Raw genomic sequence first — 15,175 nt, forward strand, 5'->3', positions numbered from 1 at the left:
TGGACAATCTATGCATGAAGCACCATTTGCCAGTATAATAAGGCCTTCAGCTGGCCGATGGGCATTGCAGGGACTGTACACATGATGGATTCAGATAATGCCACAACATGTGATTATATAGCTCCTTTAACGCAATAAAACGTCACTTGGTGCCTAATGTTATTCATTATTATGAGTTTTCTTTGTTTATTTAGTTATGCCCATCTACAAGGGCGGGGTGAGGGCACTTTAAGAATAGGCATCACTCACAAGCAGCAAAGCGCCTGCCAGACGCAGTTGAATGAACCTGGGTAAACCCCGATGACGTCACGGGCCGACCCACGCCAAAGGGGCGCGGCTTGGCCGGTCACGTGCCGCGCTGGGCCCAATGGTGGGATCGTGCGATATGACGTCAGCACGGTTGCGGGGTGATGCTGTCACCATGGCGGCAGCGCGCGGCCCCAGGATGGAGCCATGATGCCCGGCAAGAAGAAGAAGCGGCTTCACCGCAGTATTATGCTGGCCAAGAAGATTATCATTAAAGACGGAGGGACGGTGAGTGGCCAGCGGCCCGCGGTCCTGCCTTCCAGTGGACTCCGGCCGACCCGGGCGCGGGGAAAAGAAAACACCTCTTCCGATCGGCTTGACGGAGGCGGCTGAGCCGGGGGGACGGGGGGCCTTGGCTTTTCTACAACTGACGGGCCGGGGCCGGGGCCGGGTAGGAGATGTCAGCAGCTTTAAATCAGGCCTGCCCATCACTAATTACCCCGTTAACAGCCTCCAACTGCCATAAACCGGTGCAGCAACTGCTGCCGGACTCTGACCCTCCTGACACCATTTCGTCAGGTTGTTCTCCAGCTCTTCTATCTCAGGTTGTCGGGGGGAGGGGGAGGGGGAGGGGGGGATTGAATCCAATGGATGTAAAGTCCCGCATGCAACCACAGATTTGATAATGACAGTGGTTGTGAAAGTGCCCGAGTGAAAACTTTACTTAAACCTTCGATACTTCCAGTAAGACGTTCACCTTTTAATACGTCAGAGTCAGTCAGGCAGCTTGCATTCATGTCACAGACTCCCAAATATCAAAAGGACAAAAAAAAAAATCAATTTTACTGCGGTTCCTTCTGACCTGAAGCTAGGAATTAAAAAGCACATTCTAGTCTGCCAATTCCCCTCGCAAAAAAAAAAATCCTAATCTCACTTCTGTTACAACAGTCAGACTTTGTGGCTTTGTACAGACAGACAAGTTCAGACAGACCCTACTACAGTTTAACAACAGGAGAATCATCCTTGCCAAATTCCCAAATTTCTGACCATGCTTCAGGTTCATCCTTCAGAGATTGAACGTAACATACACTTCCCTAAATCGTCCGCTACAAACTACCCACCCATGCAAATTAAATTGAAATGAAGAGAAAATGTCAAAAACCATCAACAAGTGTCATGCCAGCATATACTTGGGGTAGTTTTGCACCAAGAGAGAGCTGGGTGGCAGGACCATGCCAGGCAGGGAAACATTGATGGTGAGAAGAGGTTGAAGGTGAGAGATGGAGGGAAAGGATCCTGATAAAAGAAAGACATAATTGGGGAGAGGTTGGTGAGAAAGAAAGAAATCAGTTGAAAGAAACAGGGGAATAAACAAAGGTCAGAGGGATGGAATGCAAGTGACGCATTTGGATCAAGGACTTGCTATGAGCTAAGGACTGAAAGATATAGCAGTAAATTAATGAGCATGAAACAGTTAAAATGTTAAAAAACCCTTCCTGTGATATTTTGAGTTAATTTATCCTCTGTTGTAGCATTGCTTCTGAGTCAGAAGATTGTGGTTACAGCCCTACTTAATATAGGCCAGCATCAGTGCGGTGTTGAAGTTAGTGCAACATCATTAGTGTTGCCTTCTTTATGATGAGACATTAAACTGATCCAGTCTTTCTTCAGGGGGTGTAAAGGATCCCTTGGCATCTTTGAAACAGTGTACAATCAAAAGTAACTTTTGGAAATAGAATTCTGTGCAGCATTCTAAGGAAGTGAAAGATAAACACAAGTTCTCCTTCCTACTTGCTGTACAATATCTGCAACTTAAACGAATCGGAAAGTTTATAGGTTATACAAGAACTGTTTGAATTAACATTGCTTGTAACTCTTGAGTGCAAAACTACCCCAAGTATATACTGGCATGAAAGTTGCTGATGGTGTTTGACATTTTTTTCTTAATTTCAATTTAATTTGCATAGGCAGGTAGTTTGTAGTGGAGGATTTAGAGAAGCTTAAGTTTGAGGTAAATGTTAGTATGGGTGCCAGAAAGATTGCAAGGAGCTGTGCATTAAACACATACATTTGCCTCTGGTCTGAATTGGATTAGCTATTTTAGTTTGTGATTTTTTTTTCTGAGGGTAAGAATGCAGTTGTAAAATATCAAAATTGGCCATGACTATTGCCTGAACAGAAGGCAAAGTGGTAGCATTTGAAGTTGTAGAGGAAGAGTGTGTGATGATTACATTGCGTCCTCAGTTAAATAGACCATCTGGCCATCACTACACGTAGCCAAGTCAGTGCATTCAAAAAGTTCTCTGCAGCTTTGTCCTGTTCAGGGCTTATTGTCTTGTCCTACAATTTCCTTTTAATAGCAGATGTTTGCATGGTATCTGTTGCTTGAACGCATAAGGTAGAGATTGTTGACCCAAGACAGTTTACAATATATTTCCAACAACAAAATTAATTGTTGTGAATTTGCAGTTGATTAATAGGAAATGTTTTAAGGTGAATAATGCAGAGCTGATTTTTTTTTTATATGGTTGTTTTATCCTTGTTCAGAAATTTGGTAAAACTTGTTTCTTTATTCACGTATAGTATGTTGTTTTAACAAATTTAAAACTTGATTAACATTTTCAGAGAAGCTCTTTTTGTAAAGATAACATTTCCTGACATTTAACAGATTTTCTTGCTGCATTTTCTGATCAGATGTACAAATGTCAGCCATGGCTCAGTTGGTAGCACTCTCACCTTTAACTCTGAAGGTTGTAAGTTCAAGTCCCACTCCAGGACTTGAGGACGAAATCTGGTCTGAAGCTCCAGAATATTGCTCTCTACTATACTGCGATAGTGGTATACGGTTGAGGCACTGTTGGAGGTGCATTTTTCAAGTGAGATATCCACTCAGTGGATATAAAAGATCCCATGGCACTATATCAAAGAGGAGCAGACCTGGTTTCCTGGCCAACATCACAAACAGGTTATCTGGTCATTTTCATATTGCTTCCTGTGTGTGAGTTGGCTGCCATGTTTCCTACGTTGTATCGGTGACTCCACTTCAAAAGTATTTCATTGGCTGTAAATCACTTTGGGACATCCTTTGGTTGTGAAAATGCGTATAAATGCAAGCCTCTTAGGTAAAGTTGCTAGCATGCCCTAGGGTTACGTTTGAAAAGAAAAAGTGCTGTTTCTTTAATCAAGGAATTTTTCTGCTTTTGTTTTCTAGATACTGAATTTCAGATTGTCTGTATCCGTAAGAGAATGTATTTGTAGTTGCCTGCATATATAGTGTAGAGGTCATATCAGGCCATTGTAAACATTGCTTGTGAATGTTTTGAATATTTTTATAGCATTGAAAACCAAGTATGTGCATCAGGCTGGCAGTTGAAAAAGGTAGGATTCCAGGAAGCCCAGTGGCTGTCTTGTTTAAAATCAATGGCCTGAATTTTTCCATCGGCGGGCTCAGAAGCAGACAGGAAATAGGCCACGATCGGCCCCTGACCACAATTTCATGCTGGCTGGCCAATTAACAGCCAGCCAGCGTGAAATGCGTGCTGACATGCTGAGTACTGCTGGGGTGGGGCGGGAAGAGGGCAGGCGCTGACGTAACTGAGGGTGCAGGTGAGCACTTCAAGAGAGCTCCCTGAAGGCAGATAGCTGCTCCAGGGAGCCGCAGACCACCTCAGACTAAAGTTTGCAACACAAATGCTGCAAAATAAGTCCATGCAGCACAATCAAGCACCTGAAAGCATACCTCATTAAAAGACCAGTACCCAGAAATCTCTTTTTATTTTATTTCCCCACAGAGATTTCATCCTGCCTTGGATCGAAGTTTGATCAAAAATATGAATGCTGCATAGGAGAATGGCCCATCCACCAACTGTAAATGTGGACAGGCCACGTAAAATCGCTGTTGATTGCATTGTTAACAGGCTTAATTGCCCACTTGATTGTCAGCGAGTGCGCTTCTGATTGCTGCAAAATATCATGATGAATCAGGATGCTCGCCTGATGTCATCTCCCGCTATTTCACATCTGTTCGGGTTGGGCGCACACCTGCCAGCGGGGTATAATATTCTGGCCAATGTTTCTGTAGTTATCTCTGTCCTGAATGAGTGGAGCTTGATTGCATTTAATGTGTTACAAACTTGGTAGAATAGTCATAAGAAATAAAATATGATACTATTACTTGATGTTCTATTTTAGTTATAATACTACCACCTCCACATCAACTAAATTAGAAATGAAAAGAGTACATCAAAGGCGCTCTTTTTTTGTGCTGATTTTTATATTTTAAATCCATTTTGATTCATTTTCTTATTTTAAACTACTGGCTTGTAAAGAAATGTTTTGAAAGAACTGTATGGTCTCATATAGCTATCTATGGTGGTGACATTGCAGTTGATATAATGCCTCCACAAGCAACCTGTAGCATGAAAAAAATTGAAAACTTTGCTCTCACTACTTTGTCAGAGCTGCTAGCTTGCAATTTGAATTGGACTGGCTAACATTTGGGAGGAAATAGCATCTCTGATTAGAATGGTCATTTCCAAGTCTGAGTGGTCAGAGATTTGAGTTAATGCTTCATAATATGGAAATTGCTTAATTATAACTATGAGCCCTGACTCATTGGTAGCACTCCAACCTCTTAAAGTGTAGGTTCAAGACTCATTCCAGAAGCTTGAGCACGTAATCAGTGCAGTGGCTGAGGGAGTGTCAATTTGTCAGTGGCCTAGCTTTCTGACAAGATGCTGACCGAGGCCTCATCTGCCCTCTTGAGCACATAAAGGATTCCATGACGCTATTCGAAGAAAAACATTTAAGTTCTTCTAGTGTTCTGCTCAAGATAAATTCCTCAGACAACATCATTAACAGATTAGCTGTTTATTTATCATATTGGAATGAGGCCACAAAATACAATTCATTTTTTTTAAGTAACTTCAGAAATATAGTACGGTATGTCCTTGAAAATTCCATCATTAAACGCGCCTGGCTGATCAGTTTTTGTGAGACTTTGTGCAGAAATTGGCTGGAATGTTTTCCTAAAATGCAATGGTGACAACACTGCAAAACTACTTCACTGGGTGTAAAGTAGAACATAGGAGCAGAAGTGAGCCATTCGGCCCTTTGATAAGATCATGACTGATCTGATTGTGGTCTCAGCTCCGCTCTGCTACCTGGCACCCTATAACCTTTGACTCCCTTGTCTAACAAAAATCTGTCTTTAGGACTTCTTGAGGATGTGAAAAACAATGTATAAATGCAAGTTATTTCTTTACTTTGTTGGATGTTAAAATTGAGGCCCATGTTTTGTGCTGCTTTTGGCTGCTCCTTTCAAAACCAATGATGGGTCAGGTCCTGAATGCTGTCAAAGGAACAGAATTCACTTCCTTTAAAGCAGATAATGTTGAAGTATCTGGCACCTGTTGTCAGTGGCACATTATTAATGTAAATGCAATAGCTACCATTACATAGTAATTAAAAACCTATTATAGATTACACTGTCAATAAAAAATTAGTATTTACATGTACCTTTTGAGAAGACAGTTACTTATTCATTAATAACATGAATTCACATTTCTTTCACAATCGTATTTACAAACACTTGGGAATAGAGAGATGGGAGTAAGAGAATGTGCCCCTGATTGGAAGGTAAATTTCCATCACAAAGTCAAATTAAAATTTCTGCACACACTTTATATGACAGTTACTATGGAGTTATGTTGTTTAAATTTGATCAACTATACAGCTAACTCCATTCTTGTGACATTTTCAATTTTCAAAACACATTACAAATAGCCCAGCATGAAAAGACTAAAAAAATTAATCACTATTTCCTAATGTATCAAAGATCAATAAAAGGGAGCGTATGCTAAATATAACATTTTAAATTTTCAACAGGAATCTTTTTTAGTCCCGTTTTCACAGCAGCTATCCCTACGGAATGCAGGTTTATTGATGTGGATCAGCATTCCCTGAAACCTGTGGGAGAATATACATATTTCTCAGCCATCCTCTACAGAATGCATGCACAGCAAGCTGCAAAAGCCTATAAAAGTTTTCCCACAAGTTCAGAGGAAACCTCACTGAGAAACTTGGCAAGTAGCAGCAGGGATCAAATTCAAAAGAAACTTAAGAGATTTAAGCTGGACAGATTTAAGAGATTTAACTATGTTGAAGCCTTGAGGATGTGGTAATAAATGAAGCCTCCACCATCCACATGCAACTCATGCAGCATTGAACTGTGTAATCATCCCATCCTATTTTCCTCAATCACTGATGAGTGTTTAAGATCCATAACAAATCTGAATCAGAGCAAAGGGAAGTTCTCCAAATGTAGTAATCATACGTAGCTTTTCATTTATTGGCTAAGTACTGAAACATTTAATCAACTTTGATGTAATTTTGTTTCTCAAAATAATGTTTAAGAATGCAAAGGTAGTACCACTGTTTGAGGACTCATTGATGGGACACCATGTGAAAACTTCACAGAGTACCCAATGAGAATGGGTGCAATAAATGTTTCCAGACTGCAGCCTACCATTACCTGAATGATTGTTTGTCTTGATTGATCGGGGAAGTTGGTTCCAAGACTCCAGTGATTTAAATGAAGTACTTATTTGTGAATGCTACATGTTTTTTTTTTACAGCCTCAAGGAATAGGTGCACCAAGTGTATACCATGCTGCGATAGTAATATTTCTGGAGTTCTTTGCTTGGGGTCTGCTGACTGCACCGACACTGGTGGTAAGTTACGTCCTGTCAAGTTGTCTTGTTTGATTGGAGTGAAAGCTAAACATTTAAACATAATGGATTGCTGCATTTTTAGTCAGTTGATCAACCTTGTCAGGGTCCAATTAGCAATTTGGAATGAGGCTACAAAATACAATTCATTTTTTTAAGCTACTTCAGAAATATAATACAGTATATCCTTGAAAATTCCATCATTAAACGTGTCTGGTTGATCAGTTTTTGTTTAAGGAGCGAAACAGAGCGGAGTGAAGATCCTCACCAACCTCATTTGACTATGTAGTTGGTCTGCCTTATTCAGTATTATTAATTAAGTACATTTGTTCTGCCACAAGCTGAGACCGATCTTGATGTAAAAATAGATGGTCAGCATTCATATCCATGCTAAACAGTAACCAATTGGCCATGATGTCCTTGACTAAAGTCACAATGATGTATGTACTTCACCTTTTTGATGCTCCCAGATTTTACAGAGGAGTTCTTTACTTGTAGATTTATGGTGGAATAAAAAGCTGACCTTGAACCCAAGAAAGTAAAAAGAATTGCAAAATGTTATACGGAGGCAGTGAATCTTTTATAATTTTCATTCAGGATCATCCAAAAGGCTATATCATGAAACTTATCATAAACTCAAAGGAAGCAGAACTATTGAGAAAGGTATAATAAAACAGATCTGTGTGTAGAGAATTACAGTACAGAAGTCTGATCCTAGGAGCCATTGACATGTCATTCAAGCTTTACGGTTGAAGTTTGATGAAATACTGCCCTGTAATCAGTTCACCATCCTTGAGCTGTATGAAGAGAATTTTTCTTTTAAATAGTGCTTAAGGTGAAGGATATTGGTGCTAGATAATGGACACCTTCCATTTCAGGCATTCCTCATCAATGTCAAGCAATCATAGGCCCGGTAAAGAACTGCCAAACGCAAAGTAAAGCTCTCTCTACTCTGCCGCGTACTCTTCTGAGTACTAATGTGGCATTTGTTACATTTTCCCCACAAACAATCTTTGGCCTGGTCTAAGTAACATTATCAATGAATGTCAGATTAGGGGTCCGTTGAGACTGCCCAGTTTCAGTTTGCACACGATTGTTGCTGATATCGGAGACTTTCATCCTGTCTGTCCTAACTGTATTTAAACAAAGGTCCCAGAACTGAAAGGTCAGTGTACAACCCACTGAGTCACCCAGTTCTTGAAAAGCAATATTTTTGAAATAGCTGCAAATGGGATTTCCCTTCTATTACATTTCTTTTTATTCTTTCATGGGATGTGGGCGTCACTGGCAAAGCCAGCATTTGTTGCCCGTCCTTGATTGCCCTTGAGAAGGTGAGCTACTTTCTTGAAATTGATTTGCTGAATCTAACAATAAAACTGCGCCTTGGGTTAGGTTGGCCTGCAACTGTTGCACATTAGTAAGTTATAATTCTCAATTTGTGGCATCAGACTCCCCTTTGGTAGATTGTTTGACAGAGTAAATTGTCATATTGCTGCCATGTAGAAAGTTATTTATTAGTAAAGTTTGGCTCAAAGATCTCTGGATGTTTTTACTTGCATTGACTCATGCACTGAGGCTAGTTGTAATGCACCTAAGCTGCTGCTGTGACTGGGCTTACTAACTCAACACATGCAAGGATTTGCACCTGGCACTTGTGTGGTGTATGCTCATGCACAAAGGCAATAAGAAAAAAGAAGGAAGTATGGTTCACCCAATGTAGTTTGAAGGTTTCTAATCTGTAGGATTACAATAAACCTGTTGCAAATTTTGGACTTAATTGTAAAGGGAACTTATTTAATTTCCTAGGTCTTGCATGAGACATTTCCCAAGCATACATTTTTGATGAATGGTTTAATTCAGGGAGTAAAGGTAAGTCTGGAATTCCTTTTTCAGTAAGTGGTTAAAATGTTCCAAGAAATGTTTTTAAAACCAAAGTTGTACCATTTCTTCACTTTTCCTCCATCTTCTTGTTTCATATGGAGCTGGGATCCAAATGCCAACAACATACAAAACTGACAGGCAGGAAGAAACCAGCTGGTATATTAAACCTGCCCCATACCACAATGGCTGTTGCATCATGATTGGACACTTGCTTACCCCTTCCAGCCTAAAATCCAGTTGTTTAATCTCTTGTCCTGGTTCTCTCCAATCTGTTGAACTAGAATAATCTATCAGGAGGGACAATATCAGTTGTTTTATTGTTTTATATTAGATCACCTTTAGGTCTACACTGCTCTGAAGTAAATAGATCAAGGTCCTTAAGCCTATCTTAAGTAGGTGAGGTTTTTTTTAAAATTAGGAATTATTCTTGTAGCTCCAAGACCATTTTATCACCCACCATGTAGGGAACCAACAATGGATGCAGTACCTGTGGTCTGACTAGCATTCTATATAAGAGACAAAATGGTATTGTTTTAATTTACACTGAAGGATTATATTAATATAACCTAATATCCTGTTAGCTTTAGCTACAACTTCTCTACATTGGCCATGAACCTTCATTGATCTGTGCATAATAGCACCAAATTTTTTTTCTCTTGTAGTTCCCACAAATTAAATGTATATTTTGTGTTGGCCCTCTCAATGTATATGACACTACAGTTATCCAAGTTACATGTCACTTGCCATTGTTTGCCCATCCCCCTAGCACATCTTTTTTTTTGTATTTGATTGCACTCATTTAGGTCCCTTGAAGAGATTGTGTTGTCACCTGCAGATTTACTGACCAAATTCCCAATATCACTATCCAGGTCATTAATAAAGATAGCGAATGAGAGAGGATCTAGAACTGATCCCTGGAGGACACCATTAGTAATGTACCTCGGGGCTGAACTACATTTGTTAACTAAAACTTTTTAGCTGCGGAATTAAAGCCAATTCTTAAGCCAGTGTATTAAATTCCTAACGATGCCACATTATATTTATGTTGAGGTACATTATCAATGCTATCTTAAAGTCAAAGTAAATGATGTTGACTGAATTCCCCTCCTCCAGTCCCCTCATGACTTCTCAAAAAATTATATCAAATTTAGAACCATAGATTCATGGAAAAATTACAGTGCAGAAAGAGGCCATTCAGCGCACAGTGTAAGCTTTCTTTTTCTGTTTTATTTTACCCTGTATGCTTCTGGACAACCAGGGGGCTGTAGATTTGGCAGTACCACCCTCTTTCTTTGCGGAGGCATGCCTACATTGTGCCTGTAGAATCTTGCTTTTGAATGCCTCCCAATGATTGACACAATTTTCCCTTCTTGTAGCTGTATTCAGTCCGCTTTTGCCAGTTCACCTCTCAGCTTTGTAAAATTTGTCTTCCCCCAAATTAGAACTTTTACTCCTGTTCTGTCTTTGTCCTTGTCCACAATGATGCTAAATCTAACTGTATTATGGTCATGATCTCCAAAATGGTGCCCAACTGCTATTTCATCCACTTGTCCTTCTTCATTTCCTAAAATTAAATCTACAATTGCACCCTCTCTCATTGGGCTTGTTACGTGCTGGCTGAAAAAGTTCTCTTGAACGCAGTTCAAGAATTTTGTGCCCTCTGTGCCCTTCACACTGTTCATATCCCACTTGATATTAGGGTAGTTGAAGTCCCCATTTATTACTGCCCTATTGTTTTTGCATTCAGAAATTTGCCTACATATTTGCTTTTCTAACTCCCATTATTTGGAGGACTATAGTACAATCCTAGCAATGTGGCTGCTCCTTTTTTATTTCTGAGCTCAACCCATATGGTCTCATTTGATGCTTCATTCAGTATATCATCCCTCCTCATAGCTGTAATTGATTCTTCAACCAGTAATGCTACACCCACTTTTTTATTCCCTCCTCCTTCCTGCTTGAAAACTCTATATCCAGGGATGTTGAGCTGCCATTTTCGCCCCTCTTTAAGCCAGGTTTCTGTTATAGTGATGATATCATGCTACCATGTATTTATCTGTGTCCTCAGCTATACTCCTTGCATTTACATGTACATCTTTTAACACTACCAAATTCCTGTGCTGTACACTTTTTAACCTTTGCTTCTTCTGTCTTTCAGTCACTCACTAATTCTCCATGTCTTAATTTGTTCCCTGCTCTGAATTTGCCCTCGGGTTCCCAGCCCCATGCCAATCTACTTACACCCCGCCCAACAGCACTAGCAAATCTCTCTGCGATGATATTCGTCCCAGTCCTGTTCAGGTGTAGACTGTGTCCGGCTTGTAAAGGTCCCACCTTTCCCAGAACCAGCCCCAATGCCTCGGAAATCTGATGCCCTCCCTTCTATACCAGCTTTCCAGCCAAGTGTTCAATCGCTCAATTCTCTTATTTCTGTACTCACTTGCACATGGGACTGGGAGTAATCTTGGGATTACTACTTTAGAGGTCCTACTTTCAAACTCCTTCCTAGCTCCCTAAAGTCTGCTTTCGGGACCTCATCCCCTTTCCTACCTAAGTCATTGATATCATTGTGGACCACGACCTCTGGCTGATCAGCCTCCCCCAGAAGAATGTCCTGCAGCTGCTCTGTGACACCCTTGATCCTTGCACCAGGGAGGCAACATACTATCCTGGAGTTACATCTATGGCCACAGAAACACCTGTCCATTTCCCTTACTAACAAATATTCTATCCCTACTGCTCTTCCCCTCTTCTTCCTACCCTGTACAGCAGAGCCGCCCATTGTGCCACAAATCTGGCTCTGACTGCACTCCTCCGAGGAACAAACACCTTCACCAGTTTCTAAAACAGAAAACCCATTGGTGAGTGGGACCCCAGGAGACTCCTGCACTACCTGCCTAGTTCCCTTGGACTGCCTTGCAGTCATCCATTCCCTTCCTACCTCCAGGTTCCTAAATTGCAGTGTGACCAGATCTCTGAACATGCTTTCCACTTGGCTCTCAGCCGCTTGATCTCTGAAACCTGGAACTCAAAGATTCTGCAGCTGGTGACAGTTCCTTTACATTTGGTCATCTAGGACACTGGTAGCGTCCATGATTTCACGCATATTAGAGGACATGCATTCCACACGACTGAGCTGTCCTGTTATGGCTTCAACTTACTTCCCTTATGTTAACTTTATTTTACTCAGTTTACTTATACTACTTTATTTTATCGGGCCTTGATTTAATTTTACTTCCCTATTGCTTATATTTCTTACTGAAATCTAAGGAGCTCCTTCTTTTAAAAAGAATGTTTTTTAATTGAAGACCCTACCTAACAGCAGTTTCTCAACCGATGAAAACTCAGCCCTCTCGTGCAGCTTTTCAACTCCTGGTCTTCCACAGGCTGAGAAAGATAGAGAAAGAAAAAGAAAAGAGCACTTCCCTCCCCTCCTCACCGAACACCCTTCTCACCAAACTCATAGTAATTCCACTCTGTGCAATGTGCACAGCATGGCCTATTTTCCCAGAAGTCCATGTAGTACATTTTTAAAGCTTTCCCAGTGATCATAAAAGGTACTTCTTATGATCCCTTCTAGCATATTTCCAATAATGTAAGTTAAACTGATAGGCCTGTAATGCCCTGCATGTGATTTGTTTTTTTTTTAAATTGGGAACTATATAAGCTAGCTTCCAGGTGATGAGAACTAATTCTTAACTCCAATGAACTGTTACATACACGCATACACATTGAAGATAGAGGCAAGATTCTCTTCTCTCCCTTCCCCTTTCCACTTTGATGCACAATTCCATTTCGAACTTAAACAAATGAGGAACAATGAATCACTTATATTCTTTAAATTTAGTTTAACTCAAGAAAGTTCCCTGTCACTTAGTTTATGCCTGATGAACGTGAAGCTTTATATTTTGGTCGTTCTTTGAAGTGAATCAGCTTGGCAGCCTCCTCCAGTGAGGAACTGATGTGTTTGTCAGAACAATTTAAAAAAGAGACTTGGAGTTACAAAGTGCCTTTCACGTCTCTTAGAAGCTTTTCAAAGCACTTCATGTACAATAAATTATATTGAAGTGTAGTGACTGCTTTTCTGTGTGTCAGCTGCGGCTCAATTGGTATCACACTCGCTTCTGAATCACAGGATTCCAGGTCCAAGTCTCACTTGAGGGCTTGAGCACAAAAATCAAGGCTGACACTCCAATGCAATATTGAGGGAGCATTGCACTGTTGGAGGTGCCATTTTTCAGATGAAACATCTGCCTGCTTGGGTGGATGTAAAAGTTCCCATGACACTGTTTCAAAGAAAAGCAGGAGAGAGTTCTCCCCATTGTCCCAGCCAATATTCATCCCTCAATCAACATCACAAAAAGCAGATGATCTGATCTTTACCATGTTATTGTTTGTGGGAGTTTGCTGAGTGCAAATTAGCTGCTATGTTTCCTACATTACAACAGTGACTGTATTTCATTGGCTGTGAACACTGATGCCCAGTGGTCACGATAAGTGCCTTAGGAAGGCAAGTCTTTCTTCCTTTATGCAGACAAACAAAGCAGATAGATTCTAGAAGCATAACAGCATGATAAATAACCAGTTAGTCTCTCTTTTGGTAGTTGTAGTTCATACAACTGGGAGGGGAGAGACCACCTGGCCTATATAACACCTGATGCTGCCAAGCTCTAGCAGGGATATTTCCTTGTTTGGTTTCTTACATTTAACTCCCACCTCCTACAAAGTCCCAACCAGGGGTATTTGCTTGCATGTGGAGATTGAACTGCATTCCGAGAATGAACTCATGCCATAAGTTATGTAATATTCCAGCCCTAGGCTATACCAAATCAGCAATTATAAAGGCAAATTTGTTCTTATTTTTGGTGAGCATTTTTACTAATATTGAAGTAATAACTTCAAATGGAGCATAGAGCCATTGCAGTGCAGTGGCACAAGTTAAGTGCAATTTAATTTGCATAATGTACCTATTTGAATGGAATAAAGTTGAACAAGAACTTTCTACCTTTTTCTTTCACAGGGATTACTATCATTCCTGAGTGCACCACTGATAGGTGCACTTTCAGATGTGTGGGGGCGGAAGTCTTTTCTGTTGCTTACTGTCTTTTTCACCTGCGCTCCTATTCCTTTAATGAAGATTAGTCCATGGTAGGTATATATATATATATATTTATGTACAGTGAGAAAAATAATAACTGACCATCTATCCAGTTGGAAGATAGCTATCTAGTTCAAAGTTTTTGGTCACTTATAACTCTAGATACTACTTCATTTTCAAATTAAGGAAATGCTGCAATTCTGACTCGAAGATTAATTTTGACTTGTATATGATGCAACATAAAGCAAATGTTTGCAATGCTTATTGTGCATACCACTTTTGTGCTTTTTCTTCCCTAACAGATTAGCTCAATCAAAATATTTCTAATAAAAATACACTGCAGTTATCTATTTCTGTATGTTTTTCTACTCAGCATGGTGCTTAGGATGGAAAAACAAGCGTGCATATATACATTCTTACAAACATATGAAAGAGGAGCAGAAGCAGGCCATTCAGCCCCTCAAGACTGCTCTGCTGCTCAATAAGATCATGGCTGATTTGTTTTTGTTTTGAATTCCACATTCCCATCTACCCCCGATAACCTTAGATTCTTGTTAGGCAAGGAAATCTATCTACCTCCACCTTAAAAATATTCACTGACCCCCGCCTCCACTGCCTTCTGAGGCAGGGAGGTCCAAAGTCGCACAACCCTCAGAGAAAAAGATTTCTCCTCATCTCTGTCCTAAAAGGGCGATCCCTAATTATGGACTCACCCACAAGAGGAAACATTCTTTCCATGCCCACCTTAGCAAGACCATTCAGGATCTTATATACTTCAATCAAGTCATCCCTCAATCTTCTAAACTCCAGTGGAAACAAGCGCAGTCTGTCTAACTTTTCATCATAATGTAGGCTGCTCATTCCAGCTGTCAATCTACTAAGCCTACTCTGAACTGCCTCCAATGCATTACATCCTTCCTTAAATAAGGAGACCAAAACTGCATACAGTATTTGAGATGTGGTCTCACCAATGCCCTGCATAATTGAAGCATAACATCCTTACTCTTATGTTCAATTTCTCATGTAATAAAGGATAGCATTCCATTAGCCTTCTTAATTACTTGCTGTGCCTGCATACTAACTTTTTGTGACTCGTACTATAACACCTAGACCCCCCCGCAACTCGGAATTCTACATTTAAGTAATACTCTGCTTTTTTATTCTTCCTGCCAAAGTGAACAACTTCACATTTTCCCACATTATACTCCATTTGCTGGATCTT

The 15,175-nt window shown here is 40.3% G+C and overlaps 1 protein-coding gene across 1 annotated transcript in view; it reads left to right on the forward strand.

Moving 5' to 3' along the window:
- The first annotated feature begins 384 nt into the window (after positions 1-384).
- mfsd14a1 (major facilitator superfamily domain containing 14A 1) overlaps positions 385-15,175 on the forward strand; it is a 29,368-nt gene continuing 14,577 nt past the window's right edge. The window contains exons 1-4 of the mRNA XM_041208417.1: positions 385-534; positions 6,882-6,977; positions 8,781-8,843; positions 13,876-14,003. Of these exons, the coding sequence (XP_041064351.1) occupies positions 454-534; positions 6,882-6,977; positions 8,781-8,843; positions 13,876-14,003 (368 nt within the window). The 5' untranslated portion in view covers positions 385-453. The remainder of the gene's footprint in view (positions 535-6,881; positions 6,978-8,780; positions 8,844-13,875; positions 14,004-15,175) is intronic.

This window comes from Carcharodon carcharias, chromosome 16 (genome assembly GCF_017639515.1).
Source record: "Carcharodon carcharias isolate sCarCar2 chromosome 16, sCarCar2.pri, whole genome shotgun sequence".
Taxonomy (NCBI): domain Eukaryota; kingdom Metazoa; phylum Chordata; class Chondrichthyes; order Lamniformes; family Lamnidae; genus Carcharodon; species Carcharodon carcharias.